This window comes from Neopsephotus bourkii, unplaced genomic scaffold (assembly GCF_033783945.1).
Source record: "Neopsephotus bourkii isolate Nb327-2 ecotype Australia unplaced genomic scaffold, CSIRO-AGI_Nbou_v1 NB_1686, whole genome shotgun sequence".
NCBI classification, from domain to species: domain Eukaryota; kingdom Metazoa; phylum Chordata; class Aves; order Psittaciformes; family Psittacidae; genus Neopsephotus; species Neopsephotus bourkii.
This window is the reverse complement of record NW_026902160.1, coordinates 773,843-797,638: the sequence shown is the minus strand read 5'-3', so window position 1 is coordinate 797,638 and position 23,796 is coordinate 773,843. Positions and strand designations below refer to the sequence as shown.

The 23,796-nt window shown below is 39.2% G+C and overlaps 1 protein-coding gene and 1 long non-coding RNA gene across 3 annotated transcripts; one reads left to right on the top strand and one right to left on the bottom strand.

Annotated features, from left to right (window-relative positions):
- Positions 1-1,252: 1,252 nt before the first annotated feature.
- On the bottom strand, positions 1,253-12,735 carry LOC133224517 (uncharacterized). 2 transcript variants are annotated; one of them, XR_009728865.1, is made up of 6 exons: positions 12,241-12,735; positions 5,719-6,236; positions 5,230-5,331; positions 4,711-4,840; positions 3,892-4,065; positions 1,253-2,583 (listed from the first exon to the last, which is right to left on the bottom strand). It is a non-coding gene; the product is annotated as an uncharacterized LOC133224517 (long non-coding RNA). The 2 variants fall into 2 exon arrangements; XR_009728866.1 differs by lacking the exon at positions 5,230-5,331.
- Positions 12,736-13,091: 356 nt separating this feature from the next.
- LRPAP1 (LDL receptor related protein associated protein 1) lies at positions 13,092-23,796 on the top strand. Its single transcript, XM_061376027.1, has 8 exons — positions 13,092-13,297; positions 18,181-18,325; positions 18,668-18,792; positions 20,120-20,240; positions 21,168-21,323; positions 21,844-21,926; positions 22,356-22,532; positions 22,845-23,796. The coding sequence occupies exons 1-8, from the start codon at positions 13,118-13,120 to the stop codon at positions 22,908-22,910; spliced, it is 1,053 nt and encodes a 350-aa protein (XP_061232011.1). The 5' UTR covers positions 13,092-13,117; the 3' UTR covers positions 22,911-23,796.

The following is a 23,796-nucleotide window of genomic DNA, read 5'->3' as shown; positions in this document are numbered from 1 at the left end:
GTCAGATGAGCCAACCCTGATGGTCTGTTCTAGCCCCTAAGCCAGTGAATAAAGAAACTGCAAGTATTTCTATGATTAACCAGAAAAAGAGGTTGACTATATTAAAGAAAAAGAATAAATGCTCCAACCCTGGCAGAGTTCAAGTCTAGGTTGGACAGGTTCTTCGGCAACCTGGTGTAGTGGGAGATGTCTCTGACCATGGCAGAGAGGCTGGAACTGAATGACCTTTAAAGGTCTTTTCCAACCCAAACATATTATCTGATTCTATGACTCTAAAATGAACTAAAAAAGTTGGGCTTGTCTACTAACTTTCAGAAACGGGACAGAAATAAGCATCTGAAGTACTAATCACTGTGAATTACTTAAAATGCAGAAGAAAATTATAAACATCAGCAGAAAAGTTCTACCAATGCTTGGCCACCTTCTTCACTCCCATGCAGGGCATTATTTTCTGTATTTTGTTGGTTTGGCTGATTTGTCCTAAAGGTCACAAAGGAAGTATATCTTGTCTTCTTCATAAGGCTATTGTACAGATTTATATAGCATGAGGCTATTAACAGATTTCATTACAAGGGACATTTCTCTTACATCTGTTGACGTTTGAGTACTCATGACTTCTGCTGAGTGACTTAATTGTGACAGAAAATATGTGTAGGAATACACCATGTGTGGCAGAGTATAGGAAAATACCTCAGGAAGTACAATCGGAATAATCTTTAACCATTTTTACATATTTTAAGTGTTAGAAAACTGACAATCAAAGACTCAAAGAAGTATTAATCTAATTCTTCTTCAATATTTAGGGATAAGACATCAAAGCCAAGTATGCGATTTGGAATGTAGTGCTTCAGTTAGAAACAGTGACTACGGTGTAAAGTGAGAAAGGAATTTACCTAAGTACATACACAACTGCACCAGGCTTGGGTGACTGGCTCCACACGTTTTATCTATACGTACAAATTAAATTATGTGTAAACTTAAATAGAGTCTTACCTAAGCATCTTATTGCAAAATTTATGTTTCCCTCTCCCCGCCAAAAAAAATCCTTTACTCAGCTGAGAAAAATTAATCACATCATAATTTGTATCATCATTGCCTGCCCTTTGTCAGAGGCATGGGCTGCAGATTACAACAAGGAATTCCTCTTCTTCTCTGAGTACTTGAAGATATAAACTCCCAGAATTACTCCAGTAGTTTGGAAGGCGATAATTGCAAGTTTGGTTTACAAGCACTGCAAAGGACTTGCTTCCTTACCTCCTTGCCAATGCAAGAACCTTGAAGCTCAGATTTGTCTCAGCTCCCCTTAGACAAGTTTAATAATAAAAGCAGTAAAACTTATTCTTGCAAAAGAAAAGATTATGTCCCAGATTATGAAGCTGAAAACACACTTTAAAAAGTAAAGCATAAAATAAATGAACTGACATTTAAAACATACCTGACACAAATGCTCTTTCTTTCTCTAAATACATTCAGTAGAAGTATAGCAACTTCTAAAGGAAAGGTAGAGACAAGGGTCTCAGCATTTGCAGGCCCATACCAAGCATTTGCAGGCCCATCAGAAATAGTGTCTGATCTACAGACTGAAAACACCACTCAGAAGGTCTTTAAGACCTTCAGTCTTTCAGAAGGGGACCTCTTTGAGCCTTTATTTAGAAATAGAAGCTAAAAGGGCAGCAGCTTAGCAGTATTTGTTCTCTGAAACATTTTCATTTCCAGTTGACCTCAAAGGTTAGTTGCAAGTTAGCAATCTACCTTTCATAAATATGCCTTTCTAACTTTAAACATTATTTCAATTTTTCTTGAAGACCATTCTCAGTATACTAATAATGCAGATGAGAGAGATGGCCCTTAGAAAGCTTCATTTTCTATTTTTTGGGGGAGTTCACCTGTCTCCAGGAGATACCCAGACTCCACAGATTACTTACATATTAATGCATATATACTTGAAGTATGCTAAGTGATGTATAAAGTACTCAAACATACATTTGCAATGGTGCCCACCACCATTCTCATGCTTAAATTCGCAGTCTGTGTAAATCAAGTATTCCTCTCCCTTTAAAGGTTAAATCCACTAGTCTCAAAGTACTCCTAGCAGGTTAATCTTCACAGAGACAACAGTGAAGCTTCCATTTGTTTTCAGAAGACCCAACAGTGATAGCTCTTATTCACCTAGGAGCCACAGAAAGCACACTGAACAGTCTCATCTGCTTTGGGGATTCAAAACCCAAATACTTCTCTGGAGAATCTTCTAAGCACCCTGCAGGGCTCTCCAGGAAAGATTTATCTGACCAGCTAAGAATGAGAGCATGAATCAATAACCTATTGAGTTAAGAGTCCTGCTCCTATGTGTGGGTCCTTGTATAGAAGAACATGCCCTCAGCCACAGGGGAAATATACAGAAACTTTCTTAAGTAAGAAAAGAAAAATAAGACCCACCCTTCCCAGCCAGATACTCCAACCAGTATTAGTAAGTCACACACCCTCAGACTCTCACCATTTTCAGTTTAAGCTCTCCTTACCTCAGTTTGAAATGGCAGGACAATCTCATCACAGCTCTCAGTTTCTGCGCTGCAATTTGCTTTTCTGAAAAGCGGAATTGTATTCACAGCAGTGTTGGGAGGACTCACTGGTCAACACCTGCAAACATAGCTAAAGGCGTAAATCCACTTTTTAATCAATAGGACTTTGATGACTGTTAAACATGATCAACCCTGTTCCCCCCCTCAGGTGTGTTTGCAAACCAGATTTTCAGCAAATAAAGCATGTCAAATTTATTATAGAACAGTATTGCCCTCCTGTGGCCAAAGACCATTCTGAAGAAACAGCTCTTGGGAGGGTTCCCCTTTATTTCTTTGTTTCTCATGCACAACCTCAGATATTCTAGGCAATGTTTTGCAAAGGAACCACTCCAAAACCTATATCAAAAGCTGGGTTTATGGCATAGTAGATGAACAGAATGAGTAAGCAGTAGATGTGATGCCAGTCCCTGTGGTTCCTTAAATTTCTCCTGATGATGTTACAGCAGAAATCATGACTATCTACACTCATCTTCAGTGGTCATGTTTAACAGTGACAGCATTTCTTCCTGTGCACTTTCAATTAATCAGTACTCTTCTACTTTAGATTTACATTTTTTTATTAATTCAACAGTAAACCCATATCATGTCTGCTCACAGACTAAAAGACAACTTTCTATCCCTTCACTGGGAGCAGGCCTGAACCTTTCAGACCTTAACCAAAATCCGTGTAAGTAAACAAATTCTCTTTGACTTGAATGTCTTTTGGATCAAATCCTTAGTCATTTAGTCAGACATAATGCAAGTCTGCAGAGACACACAGAATCATAAACAGTCTGTGGTGTAGGTCAGGGACTGACATGAAGCCCTCCATGGCAAAACCGTAAGTCCCTAGCAAACAAAATTGATGTGCAAAGCAGAAGAGAATGTCCCACCTCTGAATATATAAAGTATTCTCTGAAATCCCCATAACTTAGCCAAACAGTACGGCTTAACCAATTACAACTTCTTCATGGGTAAAAAACTTGGAGATAATAAAAACGTCTTAAATATTGGATCAGAGACACACCTGAGAGAAAACTGTTGCAATAAAGGATTTCTATATATAAATGACAGGATGAACGTAGCTTAAAGCAGTCTAAATTCTTCACCATTATGTCAAAAAGTGCAGTTGAAAATCTGGTTACAGTTTCTGTGAAGATTAAGTGCACTTGACATATTCCACGGAATGTGTTTGACCCAATCTGTTCTACCTGCCAACAGCCAGTTAATATGACTCAGCTTTTCTGTCCAGCTGTCAAGCCTGGAGAAATAAGGGTACGCATCTCTATCATTCTTTTATGATAGCCAGCTATGCAGTGCGAGAATGACTTACTTCTTCTTTCCCACAGATGGTCTTTTTCTGATAGACACTTCCAGAGCTGCCACAAATTTAAATAGAATATTAAAAGTTATTATGGTGATAGAATTTTAATCAGGACTATGCATGTCCAACCGTCATGGCTCTTCTGAGGCATGGAACAGAAATATTCCCATGTGACCAATATCCCTGATACAGTAAAAGAAGAATATTATCACTAACCCTAATTGAAAAAAAAAACCCAAACCCAAAACATGGCAAAGACCCATTTTCTAGAGCTGAATTATATCATTTTTAGGGTGCAACAATCGGGAGAAAGTCCCCTGTGAACTTTAATAGGTCTGAATCAAATCCAAGATAACGTGTAGCTTTAATTGAGTCTCACTTCAATTAATACACATTCCAGTATTTCCTACACCAGGATTTCTATATTATCCATTCAAGTTGGAGAAACCACTTGCAAATAATCCACGCAGACAGAGAACATTAAGGAATGCATCTACTCAAAAGCATTTTAAGTTGTTTCTGGACAACATACATCCCAAAACAGAGGATGAATAGGAATCCTGGGCCATAGCTAACTTACTCAGCCATAGCCATATTTTTTCAATGCACTGGGATGCATTAAATACACGCTCCATAATATGATTTTTTTTCTGATTAAAATAAAACCAACTTTACTTTCAGGTAAGTATTGACAGCAAATTTTCCTTGCTGAACAGTATTTCCTTCTGATCAATGAACTTTAATTATCATCTCAAGAGAAACAGCACTTGCTTAGCTCTAGATTTCAGAAGAGCCTATAGAATGTGATGCAAAGTGAGGGCTACATACCCTGGGTACATATAGAGGGCAGTCAGGATAAGGCGTAATCCTCATTCTCCCTGAAAATATCTGAAAAGGATTTTTCCTAAGCTTCCCTTCCGAGCACATTTTGTGCCGACCAAGCATACAGAATTGCAGCCTGGATGGAAGGAGGATATTTGAAAAGGTTTTATCAACAACATGACAAAGAATACTTCTCACTTGTTCATTAGTTGTGTGTAATAAATGTTTACAGATACCTGACAGTTAGGACAACACTGAAGAAATTAGGCTTGCTATAATTTGATTTAATTGAGCAGATCACCAGTGTCTTTTAAATGGAAGTATAAAAACAACAGCCTTTTTCCAGCTCAAGCTCCATTGCTGTCTTCAGCAAGAATGTTCACTGGCTGCATCTCTCAGCAACATGTCCTTTAGCACAAGTGAAGATAGGTAGGTAGATAGATACTTACATACATACATACATACATACATAATTTGGATTTCTTCTGGGAACCCTGAAGACATCCTCCATTTCCTCTTGTGTACCTTCTTCCTAATCCTGTGTCAGCAAACAGGCACATATGGATTTTGCTACTCACTCCCAAGTGCAGCAGATTTTTGATTGTTCACTTTATTTTTTCATCTTTTCTGATCAAGGTTGTTTGGGGTTTTTTGGATGCTATATAGGAAAAACAAATAGAAATTATTAAGTGGCTTGCATTTAGAATTCCATTTATTTATATTTTTGGCTGGTAGATTTGTCATCTCTAATGCTCAATATTAGTTATATTAAATTTAACATTATACAGAACCAGTATTTTCATTTAACCGCTATTCCCCAGAAAACAATTTTCTTGAAAATTACACTGATTTCTTTTCTTGTTGGTAGTCAACTTTGCAGAACCACCAGAATCCAACTGACACAACTAGGTACGACAGCAGGATGCTACATCTAGTGCAGATGTGTTCTCACTTTTTGACCCAGACTATAGCAAAGAAAGTAACTTCATCATCCCACCCATAGCTCACACTCACCATTTACCTTATAAGCTCAGTACTTCTTCCTCTGTTGTATAACTCTTCTTCACAGCACTTCTCTACTTGGATAGTGCTTATATCTGGCAAGAAGCAAGTCTTCTGACTAACAAGTTATTTTTCAGGCAGTCATATAACTGAAAGCTAAGAAAGTGATGAGAAGTGCTTTCATTCTTGAGACTGGTGTGGCCTTATCTCCCACTACAATTACTGTCCTTTTGAGTTCATTCCCCCTGAGCAGATGTTCAGCCACTGCTCCTTAACTTTTTATATTTGAATGCCTCATAGCCAATAAGGATAACAAAATACCCTGAAATCAGTGTTTGGCTAGTTAATTCCTAACTTAACTGCAGACTCTCCCTTCTTGAGGAATTTCTCTGTAGATTTTTTTCTAGCTCTGAAATCCTCTATTTGAACCTGGCACAGAAGAGTAGTTCTTCCAGCTGGACTAGAAGATCCCATCTGTTTATTTGGCTCAGTTTTCCACAACTCCTATGACCGTTTTTCTGCCTAAACAGCTGAAATTTCAGGAACAGCACTGAGAATGAGAACTACTCCCTTTATATTCTCAAGTATTCATGCCTGAGCTTATAATACTCTAAAACACCAAGCCATCTCTTGAGGGATGCTCACCAAACATTCAGTCTTCCATACAACAGTAACTTGAAAAACATTCTGCTTCTTTTCAAGAGTTCTGATAACAAATAAACCAGAAGATAAAATGTTTTCTCTATGTCTCAACATATATAAAAAAGATACTGTGCCACACTGGAATAATGCAGAACTGTGATATACAACTCTCCTTGCACATTTAGGAAAAGAGTGACAGAAGTTCCAATAAATTTTGAAAGGTACAGCTACTGCTTGGTAGTTTGAAAGTTATATAAACAATGGAGGAGGAATGGAAGGAAAACAAAGGGGTGTAAGCATGTATTATGCAGGTACACTTAGAAAGTTGTTGTGAACACTAAAAATGAAGGAAGATCATGAAGGTATGAAAACGAACGACACAGACAAAGCTGGATGGGAAAAGGATAAAGAAGTACAAGAGGCAGAGAAGCAAGAGGCATAAACGATTCAAGGTGGCTGCACAGCCAAATATGAACACACTTACACACTTGCTCAATACAGAAGACCTCCTCTTGTCACATCTCACAGTGAAAATCAGCAGCCTAGAAGCAATCAGGATTGCTGTACTATATTTTTGTGGGAGAAACAGGGATCAAGTTACATTGCAACAATACTTTTAAAGAGTCCTTAACTAAATCCCTACAAAAAAAAAGGATACACTCTGACAGAAAACTGATGTAAAGGAGAGTATCTGTCAGGTTTGTTTCCACACTGCATTGATGAATGCCAGAAAAGATCATTCAGGAGGAACACAGATACAATTAACTATTTGTAATAGTTTTATAAGAGAAAAAAATCAGTACTTAAATATTGTATTCAAGGACATGGCACTTGGCATTTTTTCAGAATCCTTCTTGCTATTTCATATTCTGTTTCATTAAACTGCTCCTGCATTTTTTATTGAACTATACCCTGCCATGAGTTGCACGGATGGGCTTCATCTCAGAGAGGAGCTGCATGACGCTGGCAGGTAAGATACCTGTTAGCAACTTGATTGTTTATTTTACTTTAATTGTATATTTTATACTAATTTAAAGCCCAAAGTCTACTAAAATACATATATACCTAATATTAAAAATTCAAGTACTCTTACAACAATAAAGTCCACGATGGTACCAGGATTATAAAACAAAGACATGGTTTCTGGATTCTGAGTGCTTGAGAAATCACCTCGCATTTCAAATTTTGAATTTATTCAGTTTGTAAACTCTCTCTCATTGAAACTATTCAAGATTCCACCTAGAAAATCTTTACTATCCCCACTGCATTTATGAAGAAAAAGTGAGCCTATAAAAACCTTGGATAAAAAAGAAAGATGGAATTATCAGTGCAGCCAGAAGTCATCTAGAGCTATAGTCAGGAGCACTGACTACACAGCTAAGAATGCCAGTGAGAATTTTGTTTCTTCCCCAAACAAGTCAAGGTCCCCTTTAATTAGGTACAAAGATAATTTCTAGAAGGGCAGAATTCATGAGCTGGTTTTCATGCTCTTCTCTTTAGCATCAGCCCTAAACAGTTTAGCTAAGGAAGTAATTTTAGTAAGACAATGGCAACAGAAAGCTGTTCATTACGTTATAGAGATGTTTTACAGTAATATTGTACCAACACTTGCTTTTTTTTCTTTCAGTAAAATTAAATGCATAAAAAAAAGGTTCCACTTTATGAAAGTACATATTTAAAAATAAATTTCAGTCTCGTTAGTTCTCTTTGACATTCCAGTAATTCCTATTAAAGAGAAGCTAATGCAGTAACAAACATTTCACCAGTTCACCTTTTCAGCACATTATGCAATTCATGTTCTTCACTTTGGCATTGTTTAACTTTCGGCTTGAATGCACCGAATTATATCCAACAAATATAAAGAAGCTATTCAGGAAAAGAAAGCAGTTACACAGCTTAATGTAATTTAAATGGTCAAAATTATTACAAAAAAAATCCCAAAACAAAACAAAAACAAACAAAACCTATGATTCAGACTTGGAACAAAACAGAACCTAAAACTTCTGATGCTGGAAAAGGACACATTATGTAGGCTTCCTTGGACAGGGAACTTAAAGTTACCCATGCAGAGAATCCTGGAGACAGATATAAGGATGACTGCTAAAAAGCCCTCCCCAAAATCCAGAAGTAAAAAATGCTAGACTTCATACACAAGAGCAGAACTGTACAGAAATCTGTCACTGGGGGAACTTCTGAATTATATAGTACCTGAAATTATTTTTCTTGTTTGGTGTTACATTCTTTAGCAAGACATTATACTACTGCTTTTCTTCCAAATGGAAAGAGAAGATCAAGACAGCCTTTGACTATCCTGTTCAAGATATCTGCGATGATGCGTTTAATTTACTAAAGCACTAAAGAGTGCTGGATCTTGATTAATCTTCTTTTAAATGAGAAAAAGCATAGTTATAGCACAGATATAATAGGTTCCTGATAGCTATTCTTAATCAAGAAATTTAGGATTCATAATTGCTTGTCATTCTCAAAACTCCTGAGTTATGTAGTGTTTCTTTCTAAATATGACTATAAATACACATCTATATTATAGCCAAGAACCAATTATTATTGCTTTTATAGTCTGGACACACTTGTTCTATCTAGATAAACTCAAAAGGATCTATTTATTATATTACCTCAGCAAAGGTCAGTCAGAGGCTGCTAGACCACATTTCTGAGTTAGAAGATGGAGATGAGAAGGCCACAACCGCTCTCATTTCCAGAGCCCTGAAACCCAGTATTTGAAATGCTGGTCAGCTTCTATCACTTGAAAAAAATTGTAGATGTATATATAGTACGTGAAGGTGCAAATTCAATGGTGAACTAATTCTGGTAAAACAGAAGCCAGAAGCAGCTGGTCCAGCTCTTACGTTGCCTCTTAAAGAAAAAGATCCCCTGAAACTGTGCTCAGAAATGAGTTTAAATCACATTCAAGCCTCTGAGCATTAGCTTCAGTCTTTTATTCTACCACTGTATTCTACCATGCACTGTTCCATAAATGCCATTAGACGTCCATCTTTCTTCTAAGATTTTCTCTGATCTTTTTGCTGCTTTGTAATGTCATCCTCATTCCAAATTTCTCTAATTTTGTTTTTCAAGTGAGCAAAGGGCAGAAAGAGACTTCTGAATGTGCTCTACATAGTGTTTTCTTAATGCTTCTCTTTTAATAGGGATAATGAATATACACAAAGTGATTATTCCTCAACTCAGCTACAGCCGTCTGGACCAATGCAAACAAGAGTCCAAAATAGCTTAACACTTCCATCGTTTATATCACTTTTGGCACAGTCTTCAGGATCCAGCTGAGCTGTTTTTCAGCCATGCTAAGGAAAAATGAAGGGAGAATCTAATAGAAACATGGAACGGTTTGGGTTGGTAGGAACCTTAAAGATCATCTAGTTCCAATCACTCTGCCAAGGGCAGGGACACCTTCCACTACACTGTGCCACTCAAGGCCCCATCCAACCTGGCCTTGAACACTGCCAGGGATGGAGCATTCACAACTTCCTTGGGCAACCTGTTCCAGTGCCTCACTACTGTCATAGTAAATATATTTGTATATAACCTCAATTTCCCCTGTTTAAGTTTGAACCCATTACCCTTTCTCCAATCGCACAGTCCCTAATGAAAAGTCCTTCTCCAGCATTCTTGTAGGCCCTCTTCAGACATTGGAAGGCTGCTATGAGGTCTCCATGCAGCTTCTCTTCTCCAGGCTGAAAAGCCAACATTTTCCTAGCCTGTCATTTGACAAAAAAAGTGCATAGGAAACAATGGAGTTGATTTCCCATTACCTCCCACTGCTTGTTTCTTATTTACATTAAGGCACACTCTTATGAGTTTAGTCTCATCAACACCAACATAAATTCAAAGTCTCTACACAGAACTCCATACAGTTATTTTGTCTTTTTACACCTGGGAGTGAAGCACTTGGGCCAGGACATATAGAAGAATATCAAGCAGTGGTCACTTGACACAGATGTAAAGAGCCCTGGAGACTGAGATCCAGCAAGCCACTGTAAGCAAATTAATGGCAAATCATCCCTTACCAATTTCTAAGCTTTTTTTCCCAGTGTAGCTCAAAAATGCAAGCAAACAAATGCATAAAGCTGTGCACAACTACTTTTAATACAAGAAAAAGAGTGGGAACTGTAAGAAGTTATATAGCAGGTTGAATTTATTTGCAAAGAGCCTGAAAACTCAAACAATACTTCAAATAACAGACAAGACGAAGCCGTCTGTTCCAGAATTTGTCTACAATACATATATATACACTGTAATGACACTAAAATAAGATCTAAATCCTAAAATTGATGTGGAGACCCCTGTAAGATTTGGGTAAGGCTGATGGGCCTTCTTTCCCCTTCATCAATTCGCTATACTTCTGTCATGGTTTAAAACCAGTCAGGCAGCTCACTCACTCCCCCCCTTCTTGCCCTCCCCCTACTCCCGGAGGGACGGAGAGGAGAATCAAAAGAATGCAACTCCCACGGGTTGAGATAAGAACAGTTTAGTAACTAAGGTATAGCACAAATCACTGCGGCTACCACCAATAATAATAATGATAAAAGAAATAAGGGAAGAGAATACAACACCTCAGCACCAGCCAACCAGTAACTTGCCCCCCAGCCCAACCAAGCACTGACTGATACCTTGTCCAACCCCACAGTGTATTAGCCCTTCCGGGTGACTCCCAGTTACATCCTGGGCATGACGTGCTGTGGTATGGAATACCTCTTTGGTCAGTTTGGGTCAGGTGTCCTGTCTCTGCTTCTCCTGGCTTCCCCTCCTCCCTGGCAGAGCATGAGGCTCAGAAAGTCCTTGATCAGACTAAAACATGAGCATTATCAGCTCTGTTCCCAGGCCTAAAGTCAAAACACAGCGCTGCACCAGCTACTAAGAAGGAGAAAAAATGACTGAACCCAAGACAACTTCAGTGTATAATTCAATGCTCACTTTAATTGCTCTTCAATGCAAAGTACACTGCAATACTTTTACTCTGCAATTTAGCCTTATGGTAACAGCTTCTAGGTTCATATGATTGAGAATCTCTTCACTGATTTAAGGAAAATATGGAGGAGAAAAAAATGAGCTGTTTATAGATCTTACAAGGCAAAAATGAGAGTCCAGTAAAAATCCTCCGGGCATTGTTTTCAGAAATCTCATTATAGTTTAGGCAATCTATTTGTTTTCTTAGGACTGATTTATAATGCATAAGGCTTGGTGCTGACAGTACTACAGAGTTATGCTGGAATTTGCTCAAGGTCACACATGAGATCTGAGGTGAATTTATGAAGTGAACTTTTGTGTCTATTACCAGCTTGGCTCAGGAAAGTAACCTCACCACTGCCTTGCTAAACAAGCTCAATACCGAAATACCCTACTATGCCAAAGACCCCAAGACCCAAAGACAAGCTTTGCAGTATGCAGAAGAGGACTGATCAAGGATGCTAGAAAGGGACTCTTCATCAGGGACTGCAGTGATAGGACAAGGGGTAACGGGTCAAAACTTAAACATGGGACTTTCAGGTTAGATGTAAGGAAGAAGTTCTTTCCTGTTAGGGTGGTGAGGCACTGGAATGGGGTGCCCAGGGAGGCTGTAAATGCTCCATCCCTGGCAGTGTCCAAGGTCAGGTTGGACAGAGCCTTGGATGGCATGGTTTAGTGTGAGGTGTCCCTGCCCATGGCAGGGGGTTACAACCAGATGATCTTAAGGTCCTTTCCAACCCTAATTATTATGTGATTTTATGATAAGAAGACAGGAGAAGGAACAGATTTCTCCACTGCCTTCCCTTCAGAAACACTCAGAGGCAATGTTCTCTGCCTCTCCTGCACCTCTTTCATAGCAGAATTCAATTTTAGCAGATTTTTTAAAAACTGGGGCAGATATATACCAACCCTGGACTAAATACTGGTAATTTTCACGGCATTATGGGTTTTTTCTTAACGTAGCTTGACTTCTTCGAAAGATTTCCCATTGTTTACTGCACTTTTTGGCTTCCTACTTGAGGAGGAAGCACTGCAAAAGGAGGCTGCCTCTTGCCCAAGAGCTGCACTCACCATACACCACCAACCTCAGCAGCATTCCCATAGATCACCTCTCAATAACAACCCAATCTACTTGTTATTACATTTCTCAAAGTCCTCTTTCTCCCCACATCACCAAACCTATGTCTTAACCTGGGCTGTGGTGTCCTCCAGTACCACCTCCAAGAGAGAACAAAGACCTTCTTCGCCTCATAGGGAGTACTGGGGAGCTGGTCCCCATTCTTGTCTTTCCTGATTCCTGAGCTGCCTTTTATTTTCCTGTATACTCCTGAACACTTGGCTAATATCTGTCAATTTCATTTGATCACAGGGGTGGTGTTTAAACCCAACACGTCCTCCTTTCCTCACACACCTGAGGGACACACAGGCTGCAGGAAAGTGTTTGCTGTAGTTATTACTGGCTGCAGAAAAAAAAACCCAACCAAACCACTCACAAGTGCCACAATCACCGTTATTTCCACGCTTTATGAAGCAAACACTCAAGCGAATGACACGAAGCCGGTTGAAAAGAAACAGCTCAAACCTAATTCTTCCCACGCTACCCAGACCCCAAACTAGACACTAAATTTCCGACCTAAACTGGATTTTCAGCCTGTTTCCCTATACAAACACCTCTTTCCCTGCCGACGAGGGCGCTGAACCCGCATTTCAGCGGCCGCCGCCCGGTGCTTTGAGGCGGGGAAGCCGCACGGCTGCTCGGGAGTTGTAGTTCCCCGCCCAGTGCGACATGGCGGCGCCGCGGGCTCTGGTGGTTCTCGGTGCCGCGCTCCTTCTGGCCGCTGCCTCCCAGGCCGGGAAGTACTCCCGGGAGGCCAACGAGGGGTTGGCGGCCGCCGGAGCCAAGCGGCGGGAAGCCGGGGAGTTCCGTGTGTTGAGGCTGAACCAAGTCTGGGAGAAGGCGCAGCGGGTGAGTGAGACGGAGTGGGGACGATGGCGGCGCTCCGAGGGGGACCCAGGGTCGTGTTTGGCTGGTGCGGACACTCATTCCCTGTTAGCCGCCTCGGGAGATGGCGTACGGCAGGAGAAGCGGAGCGGACGGCTGTTGGAGCTGGGGACTTCTGTGTGTGAGGAGAAACCGAGGCTGTCCGGCCAGGCATCGCCTCGACAGGCCCCGGCTTGGTGGTGGGCCTCCGGGCTGCGGTGGCTTTGGTTTGGTTTTGGTTCTGAGGTCTGGCTGGGCCTGACGGGCAGCTCAGATCCCACACAGCCCAGCTCCCGGACGTCTGGGAACTTCGGTGCTGGATAAGGTCTTCTCTCAGGGGGTATCTCCTTCCCCTCTCCTGCTATGTATGTCTGTGTCATGGGAAGTGTATCTCTTCCCATGTTTAAATCTAGCAGTGATACCACATGCCCAGAAAGTGGAAAAGAGTGAAAACCCCTGGTACCATGGAGGATCTGGCTTCTGCACCTGCTGCTTTAATGGTTTAGCTCTTCTGTTAAGGGGCACGATGCGCCCGTATCTCCTAAGGCCTTAGTTCCTGCTTTGCACACGTCAGTAGCTTGCTGCACAGTAAAAACCCCTCTAGTTTGGTGGTTATGTCACCTTCCTTTATACCAAGTGATACACATGCAGGTATCATCATTCCCAGATGAAAGCCTTACTTCTGGCAATGCTACTTGAATTTCTCTCACTCTGAGCTAAGGAAATACGTAATTAACATGAAAATACAGTAAAAGTATTCAAGTACAGTGGAAATACTTAATTACAGCCAAGCAGAACAGCTCCTACAGGAGGGGAGGAGCACACTGCACACCCATATTCAGCCGGTGAATATTGTGGAGCAAGGAAGTTAGGGTTGTGGCTGGTAAAGGGTCAGTTCTCTCAGGCAAAAGAATATAGTTAATATTTTGGATTTCTTTTATCATAGATGGACATTCCCCAGCCTGAGCTATTGAGTTAGAAGCAGGACATGCCTGGGTTTAGTATAAAAATAGAACTCCTGTGATAGTGTTGCCTTCCAGCATGCCAGAAGGTATCAAAATTACTTGTTCCCTCAAAGGGAGAAGGATAAGAGATCATAGGGCAGTGTGTGATAATGAAACTCCAGCTGTGACCTGACAGCTGAAGAAGAAACGACATGGATACTAGACATAAACTACAGTCATAGTATTGTTAGTTTCCTCTTATTTTTCCAATTAGTCTTTTTTTATTTTCATACCTAGATCTTCTGAAATTCACATCAGAGGTGCTTTACATCACCTATGTTAAGATGCTAAAATGTAAATTGAAGGTAACTGCAGAGTAAAGAACTAAGCTTTAGTAAATTCTACATGTGAGGACCAGATTTTACAGAGGCAACAACTACTTGAACTAAATTTGTGACCATCTAAATTTCACTTTTGAATACAGTTGACACCCAGCCTGTGTTTTAGAAAGTGATTTTTCAGTCTGGACAAGGTCTGAAATAAGGGGAAAGCTATGCCTGTGTGTTAGATCTGCTTTGAAATATTTGTGAGTACAAATGTTGAACTATTTTCTTCATTTTGTTAATGAAGGAGAATAGTACTGAAAATGAAGAACTTCTTTGTTTTGACATAAAAGATAGATATTGCAGTTCAGTGTTGCAACACACAACTGAATAAGCAGTCCTTCAGAAAGCCCCAAAACCTTACTTAGTGGGAACCAGGAGCTGGCAAGCTGGAATTCCTTCCCATTTCCCTGGGGGAGGGAGGTTTTGATCTTCCTCCAGGGTCTCTTCATAGATATTTTATAGAGACTCTTTAAAAAGTGATTTTAATACAAGAGTTTTTCTTAGACCCTAAGTCTAATTATTTGAACCAATGACAAATATTACGTAGGTTTCACAAGGTTTGGCCCACTGGTTTCTAGGAATCCACTGTGCTGATTGTTGCCACTGATGTAGTTCTAGCATCATTTGTTATCAGGGCTTCCAGCTTCCTGGCCATCCCAGGCTCCAGAATTTAGGACATGTTGTTCCTAAAAAATTAAAGAACTATTTGCTCTCAGAAGAGAGGGCATAGGTAATGATAATGCACATAATGTCTGTAGCCAGGTGAACAGCAAACAACTTGATTTCCAGTGCTTATTCCCAGAATTGCCAGGTATCTGTCTTGGATGTTAATATCCAGGCAGCATAAGGAATAAGGAATGAGTGTAAGGAACTTGGTGCTTTGTTATTTAATCATTAAACTCAGCTTTTCACCTCTGCTTCTAGTTATCAACATACAGCTTATGTTAGTAATGTGGAGCCTTACCTGTTGACGTTTTTTTATATGATGTCATTTAAGGTCTTACATGAGATGATCTTGAAGGAAGCAGTGCTTGAGCTATATACTTCAAATTAGCTTGTGTATTCACTTCTGTGTTACATAAATGGGACAAGCGAAAGGCTTCCAACTGGTTTGAAAGGACTTACAATATTTAAAAGGACAGTTGAGTTTTGCAGTGAATTGTAATGAGAATCAGAAAAACATTATTGGAATTGGGAGAGATTTGATTATACTTTATTTTTTCTCTTAAGGACCAGTAGACTTAATGTATTTACTTAGTTTTTATTAAGATTTTATAATGCTTGATTGATGACGCCTCCAAACTTTATGTTTAGAATTTCTGATATTCTCTGGAACTTTTAGAAAACAGAAAACTATATTTTGAGATTGCACTGACTGTGGAGAATTAAACAGCATTGTGTAATCTTTTATACAGTAATGTGTCTTTGATGTGAAGTCATACGTTTAAAATAGTATTTTCCTATTTTTGAAGTACTTAGGAGCTGAATTAATTGTTATACAAGTTACTGATGGTGGTTTTTATACTGGATCTTCTCAACCTAACTACATATGGGGGGGTTGGAAGTTGATGATCTCAAGGTCCTTTCCAACCCTAACTATTCTATGATTCTATGATTCTGTATTAAATACATGCCAGTTGGATGCTGACATTAGAGCACAGAACTGCTGAGGTGGTTGGTCATTTTCTTCAGAACTTACAGCAAGCTTTTCACCCAGTCTTTCTCCTGACAGATCAGGGCGCAATGTTTTGCTGAGCACAATGTTGTTACTTAGTGCCACTGCAGCAGTTACACTCTGCCCATCCAGTTCCAGAAAAGCAAATAAATGCACAATTAAGGTTTGGGTTTTTTTAATTTAGCACATACTAAAAATCATAAATAAAGTGGTTCCTTCTAAGTGCTTAGTTTCCGTCAAGCAGTTCCCCAAAAGCAGATGGTAAAGAAGACAATAGAAATACTTCTTTGCTTTAGTATTAGAGGGATGAGAAGTTTTAATGGGTTCTATAAATTTCATATTTGCCTGTGGTTCTAACTACTCTAGATTTTAGAAGATTATTTCAGTAAGCCAAGTGCAAGATACCGGAAAATAAAACAACTTAGTGAAATAATTATATTCAGTAGCACAAAACTAATTAATTGGACAGTCTAAGCTGAAATCAGAAGCAATAATGTGCATAGGTTCCTGAATTCCTGTCAGTAGGAGTTTAGTGCATTAGCTGAAAATAATCAAGTAACCTGCTGAAACTCAAGTGGATGGCTAAATCTTTTCAGTATCAGCCTAATGTTTAAAAATAATACTGAATTCTGAGTCTGTGTTTATTAAACATACTGCTTCCTCACTGAAAATGAGAATTTTCATAATCTGTAATCTGATGCTAATGGCAACTCCCGTAAGCTTGTCCTAGGACAGATGAGCCCAGCTGGTTCAGAGCTGGATCTGAGCTCCTAGAAGCTGGCTGATTGTAATTAGGATGCACACACAAAAAAAAGAAGTTCTGAAGCTTTAATATGGTTTGTTATATTTCTTTGTTTTAAACTGAAGAGCTAAACTGTCTAAAATACAGAAGTTCAGAAGTCAGTCCCAAAGCAGTGCTGCTTAGCCAACATTATATTAGTCATTATCTCTATTCCTGTTTTCTTTGTATTTCACAAAATTTCATGCTGACCTACCATTCCTTGAAATCTTACTTTTTTTTTTTTTAGTAGCTTCAGCCTCAATGTCTTACCTTTTGTTCTTTTACATGGGACAGGAATGCCTGTAGGTTTTGTATGTTTTTAATGCACATGAACCATGTTAAGAAGTGATCTTAGCAATTTTTGCTCTTTGAACATAGTAAAAATTGCTGGTGAAGTGGCTCCTTGACCTGCAGGACTATCCTCAGAGTCCTCCAAAACCATAATCACAAATAAAATTTACCAGCTCACTGTATCTATAGGTTTAGGACGTGGTCCACAAGTATTGTTGTTGCACACATGGGAGTAATGTCATCTTGTTGGAGAAATTGGGTCAGTTCTGCCTTTTGTGAATTAGGGAAACTGAATTGATTTAATGAATATTTTGTTGGGTTTTTTTTTTTTTTTTTACATTTTTTGTTGTTTCTACTGGACATTTTTAAGGTAGAATGGTTTTTAGAAGGCAGTCCTGTTAAAAGTGGAAGGAAAATCCTATTTAAATTACTTGAAAGAATACCAAAGAAAGACACAAATTTTTAAACCTTACTTAATTCCACTGTCATCCAAGTAGCTGAAGAGCTGAGAGAGGCCAGATGATGATCATAGACTCACAGAATCTTAGAACATCATTAACATGATGGCTCTGTTAACATTGCTGTGCAGGGGCATAGCCATGTTTGTAAGCAAGAGATATTATGTATGCACAAACTCGTACCTTAAGGACCTTAAATTCAGATGGATACATAGCATTAAAGAAAAAATGCTGTGCTATACTAGCTGTGCGTCCATACTGGCTTCTGAGGTAACACTGCTGCAAGAGATGACTCCATATAACTGAATACAAACCTTTCTCTGTTCTTGTTAGCTTCAGCTCTCTGCTGTGAAACTGGCAGAGCTGCACAGTGATCTAAAAATACAAGAAAAGGATGAGCTAAGCTGGAAAAAACTGAAGGCTGAAGGGCTAGATGAAGATGGAGAGAAAGAAGCCAAACTTAGGCGCAACTTAAATGGTAAGGCATATCTTTGCAGAAGAAGTTTAAACTTTGCATCAGACACATGCATGGTTGGACACCTGTGTTGATGTTTGAACCATGAAATAACAGGTTGTCTTTCCAGACACTGAGCACACATGAGTTCATTGGAGATCAGTAAGGAGCTGCAGGAGGCTAACCAATTCCTTTGCTCCTAGTGTTTTCAGAAGAGCTCACGAAACCCAGACCGCTGTGTTTTCTGTTAGCTTTTTCAGTGTGAGCTGCAAACTAGAGCTCTGCAAGCAAGGATGTAGTCAGTCTCTCATCTTGCATACATCTGTAGTTGGTTTTACTGTTTTTGTATTTTCTATTCTCTTGCAGTCATTATGACTAAATATGGAATGAATGGAAAGAAGGACTCTCAACTAGTTGATACCAACTACATTAAAGATGGTACAGAAAGTGATACACTAGGTGATCCAAGACTGGAAAAATTATGGAGCAAGGTGAGTAAGGTTTCTAGGAACTGGAGAGTGTTTCTTCTTTGAATTACTATCTGTGTATTCTGGGAGCTGCCTAACTTGAATAGCTTTATTACTCTGCTTTTAAGTACTGGCCAAGCTGTGCTCTCAGGGCATGCCATCTGCATCCAGGTCACCAGGCATGGCGGGTTCTCTTTACCAAAGAAAGGTCCTGCATCAGTCTGCATGGAGGATAAAATCTTGGATCCATTGGAGACAGTTTTTCCTTAAATTTCACTGAACTCACAATTTCGCTTTGTGGGACTGTTACACTGTGTGGTAGTACACTTCATGCTGATTTTCCTGGTTTTCTTGTTTCTGGGCTTTTTTTAAAAAAATTGTATTTAAAATAGAATCATTTCATACACTGATTAAAAGGGAAATGTATAGTGGGGGATGTTACATAAGAATTTTCCCAACCTGGTATTCAAATGAAAATTTCCAAAATTTGCATTAATGCATATAAAAAATAAACTGTCAGTCTAGGCAATTAAAACTGACAAGAGTCATACTCTTTGCGAATTAAATAATTTAAGTTTTAAGAAATAGGAAGTCAGGTAAAGCAAACAATTCTTACACCAGTTCACTGCAGTGGTAGCAAAGCAGAGAAAAATAATTGCTGGGTTTTACAATGTTGCTGTAACTGGGTATAGCTTTGGCAAGGGACATGATGTCATGTGGTTTGGGGAATGGTAAAGTGCATTAGATAGAAATATTCCCTAAGCAAAAAAAAGAGTCTGGGGCTGAACAGGTATCTATAACATTCACCTTCCATCACTTATTGCAGCAAATAGGTCACAAGATTTGTGGGTAGTGCTCCTGCTGTCTAACCAGTGCTTCCCTAATTGCCAAAAGTAGTCTAGTGAGGAACAAATCACTGCAGAGCAAATGCACAGCAGTGATAAAATCTTCAGTTACCAATAGAGTAAGATTAAAAGACAGTACTTAATATCAAGTTGCATCCATCATGCAAAGAGTCCCCTTACAGTAGCATGTGAAGCTCAGTGGCCCTTATTTCTGTATTAAACATTTTCCTGTGGCATAGAAATGACAGACACTTTTCACTGGTAGCCCATAGCAAATCTAGGTTTATAAGTCTGAAGGAAACTTCCTCTTGACATGATTAAAGCCACCGTATCCATTGATGTCTAAATCCTGACCTCATACTAATATAAAGGGATTTAAAACAAAAGATCTTACGGAAAAGCTGGGTTTAATATTTTTCTAAGTGTGTTGGGAAAAAGTTTTGGCTGTTTGAGTGTACTTAAAAGCACTTGGCCTGGAAGGCATAATGAGCTCATGTTTCTTTCAGGCCAAGTCCTCTGGGAAGTTCTCTGATGAAGAGCTGGATAAGCTTTGGCGAGAATTTAAGCATCACAAAGAAAAGATCCATGAATACAATATTCTGCTGGAGACTGTGAGCAGAACAGAAGGTGCCTAAACTTTATTTAGACAGTTAGAAATCAGTACAACTGTTTTCTGTGCCCATTGCCTCCATTGTTTCCAAGTTCCTTTGAAACTCCCGAAGTCTGACATTTCTGTCAGAACTGTGTGCAGATGCTGACATTTCCAGATACTTTCTGGGTTTAGTTCTGCATTAGCTGCCAAAAATCTTGCCTGCTAATGAAAATTATTCCAGTTCTCTGATTCTGTCTGCATTTCAACTAGGGACAGTACCATCAGATTAGCAATGATGGCATAGTACTTAACTGGAAATCATACAGCAAGCATAGATAACACTGCTGCAAAATGGCGTCCTAAGGTCTGCAGAACATGTGTGTTTTGTATCACCAGCTGGGAGCCCGAGAGGATATACCTGAATATCTTATGCACCTCATGGTATATTAAAGCATTAAGGATCTGAATCCAGCTTGCTCTACTAATGCCAGCTAAAATCATTAGAGCCAGAGTATTCTAAAGCTTATATGCAGTTTGATGTTTGCATTGTAGAGTCCAAGCTGGAAGCTGCTGGAAGGCATTTCAACATCCAATGGCCTGCTGGTTTGTGAAATGACCACGGAAGAAGGCTCAGGACTCATAAACCATCCCTATCCCATTTCCTTGGGATATTTCTAACCTAGGAAATAAGAACATTTCTTTACTAAAATCTTAGCTGATGGTCAGTAGGAATTAAAAGGCATTTCTATAATATTACCCTCTGCAGCACTAAGGGGTATTAGTCTTTAATATTGACCTGTAAAAGTAATTACTGCTTCTTAAAGTGTGGTGTTGATGCTTTATTTACACTCAGCTCAAATGCTTAGAACTTACAATCATTTGTTCACCTCAGATTTAGGCTTTTTTTCTGGAGCTTTTGATCTGTGAGGATTTGGTTCACGGTCACACTTCTTCTTCAACAGATATCCACAAAAATGTTATTAACCCTGAAGAGAACCTGGTGAAAGAGGAAATCTTGCACAACAAACACAGGGAACTCAAAGACAAGCTAAGAAGCATCAATCAGGGATTTGAGCGTTTGCGTAAAGTCAGTCACCAGGGATACGATGCAACTAGTGGTATGATACAGAGGGTTTTCTGTTTGTTTGGGGTCAATGTGCATTTTAAAAACTTTAAAATCAGTGGGCAAGCAATCAGATGTAATTGCAGTACATGGTCTGACCACAGTAGGCGGAAGAGATACAACTGCCCTGTTCTATTCAGACGCCAATACTAAAAGCCTATTGAAGGACAGTAGGACACCCTGTAAAGGGCATAGTTGTGTCTTCCATGCCCACATGAGTAGGGATATTGTGCCCTCAACCCCAGAAGGGTAGGTAAGTGAGACAACATGCAGGGCAAGCAGTAGTGTTACTCCGTTCCTGGGGATTTCTTTGCTTTTTAACAGATGCTTGCTACAGCAGTACTGTAGTTTTAAGTATTTGGATTTTCTCCCATTTCATCTAAATGGGCATACAAGTAATGCAGTGCTTAATATATTTATGTGTGTGTATGTATGTCAGAAGGCATGCTCATCTTTCATGGAAGTTGGGTATGAAAGCATTGTGTCCAGATTTTCATTTAGTCATATTTGTTTAGAATTTGAAGAACCAAGAGTGATTGATTTGTGGGACATGGCCAAATCAGCCAATTTCACGGAGAAAGAACTTGAATCTTTTCGGGTAAGTAGGATTGCAGTTAGATCTCTGACTGAAAGATATTTTTCCACATAAAGATGTTAACTCTGAGTACAGAGTTTAAGTCTGAGCAGAAAACAGCAGATTTAAGATCAGATTTTGAAAAGAGGCTTCTTTAAAAAATTGTCTGCCTTCCTCCCTCCAGTCCACTATTCTTATATATAAACTTTTATTTGGCATTCACTGCTATCATCTCCTAGCATCATCAGCAGTCTGTTTGAGGACTCTGCGGTAGGAGGTTTTCAGCACCTGCTTTCAAAATTAGATGTCTGGGTGGTGATGATAATATATTGTCCACATCTTCGTAAGAAGCAGGGAACTGAAGAAGTTTTCTGTTCTTGACTTAGTAAAATAGTCTTGGCAAGAAAAGAGAAAGCAAAGAAAATCCTATGAAACTGTGTGTATTTCTTTTAGGAGGAGCTGAAACACTTCGAAGCAAAAATTGAAAAACACCATCATTATCAGAAACAGTTAGAGATTTCACACCAGAAACTGAAGCACATAGAGGGAACTGGAGATAAGGATCATCTGAACAGAAACAAAGAGAAATACGCCATGCTGGAAGAAAAGACAAAAGAACTAGGATATAAGGTCTGTATAAATCCAGTGTACATACATGTTGAAAGTTTAACTTGGCAGTAGAGGGTATGTAGATTATCCAGTGCTGATTTTTCATGCAAGTTGAATGACTCCCATAGGAGTTGTTCAAGACATGCCTGTGCTCCATGTTTATACAGGATATGCGTGATTGTCTTTTATAGACCTCATTCTAAAATGCCTGAAATCTCCCTGGTCTCTGCTCTTCGCTGGTGTCACATGTACTGACAGGAAAATATGAATATATGATACTGGTAATTCCTGGTTTTACTAAAACTTGTGTGATGTGTTTTGTTTTTCTGCTAGGTAAAGAAGCACTTGCAAGACTTATCCAGCAGAATCTCTCAAGGTCTTCAACACAATGAATTGTAAAAACTGGTTCCCCTTCATGGGATCAATCAAATGCATAAGGAATAACACAAAACAGATAATGTGGTTTTTCAACAGGATTTACCAAGGAGTCTCTCTGAAATAGTGAGGATTGAACAGAGTTGTCCTGGAAGAAATTTGTTTTTGTCTACTTAATTGCTAGTTTTCTATTTGCACTATCAAATTATTAGATTATAAATGTAAGTTGCACATCTTGGATCATATATATCTTAGGTCTGAATCAAGTAACAGCCTTTGAAATAAGCTGTTGTGTCAAAAGGAAAAATAATGTGAACACTAATCTGATAGTTAGGAAAAGTGTTTTGAACAATGAAAGCAAACACTGAGGTACAGAGAGTCAAAAGAGAGGCCAGAAAAGTTTTTTCTTTCAGTGTCTGTCCTATTACATTTTCTACTGAAGCTAACAAAAATATTCCTACTGACTTTGAGCAGGAGCTCAGAGCTGCACTGATTATGACTCCTTCACGTGAGAGGGGGAGAAGTAAGGAGGGAACAAGTATTGAGGTCGAATCACACAACTTAGTTACAGGCTAACATATCTGAAGTTACTGAATGTATGTGTACAATTATCTTGTTCATGGTTGCTTGGTTTTGTAACACTTAGTCATTAAAAAAAATTAAAACAAGATACTGGTAAGGCTTTTATTTTTCCTTCCCTCCCGTTTAGTGAGGAGTAACCCTACCTATTATTTTGAGCATGTTGCTTATTCCTTTAATCTAAAGTTCACTCACACATTAGTTTTTAAGACAGGAAGGGTAGCTTTCCACCACAAAAATGTGTTTCTGTGTTCTGAATAGGCAGAGGTGTTCTAAACCAGCTTATCTCTGATCACATATTCCAGTACCAGTAAAGATTATTATAACTTTC

What these genes read in the sequence shown, in the direction of transcription:
- LRPAP1 (XM_061376027.1), top strand. Translation starts at nt 13,118, where the DNA reads ATGGCGGCGCCGCGGGCTCTGGTGGTTCTCGGTGCCGCGCTCCTTCTG. An exon ending in ACTTAGGCGCAACTTAAATG is followed by an intron (nt 18,326 to 18,667) that starts GTAAGGCATATC and finishes ATTCTCTTGCAG; the next exon opens with TCATTATGACTAAATATGGA. An exon ending in CAAAAGAACTAGGATATAAG is followed by an intron (nt 22,533 to 22,844) that starts GTCTGTATAAAT and finishes TTTTTCTGCTAG; the next exon opens with GTAAAGAAGCACTTGCAAGA.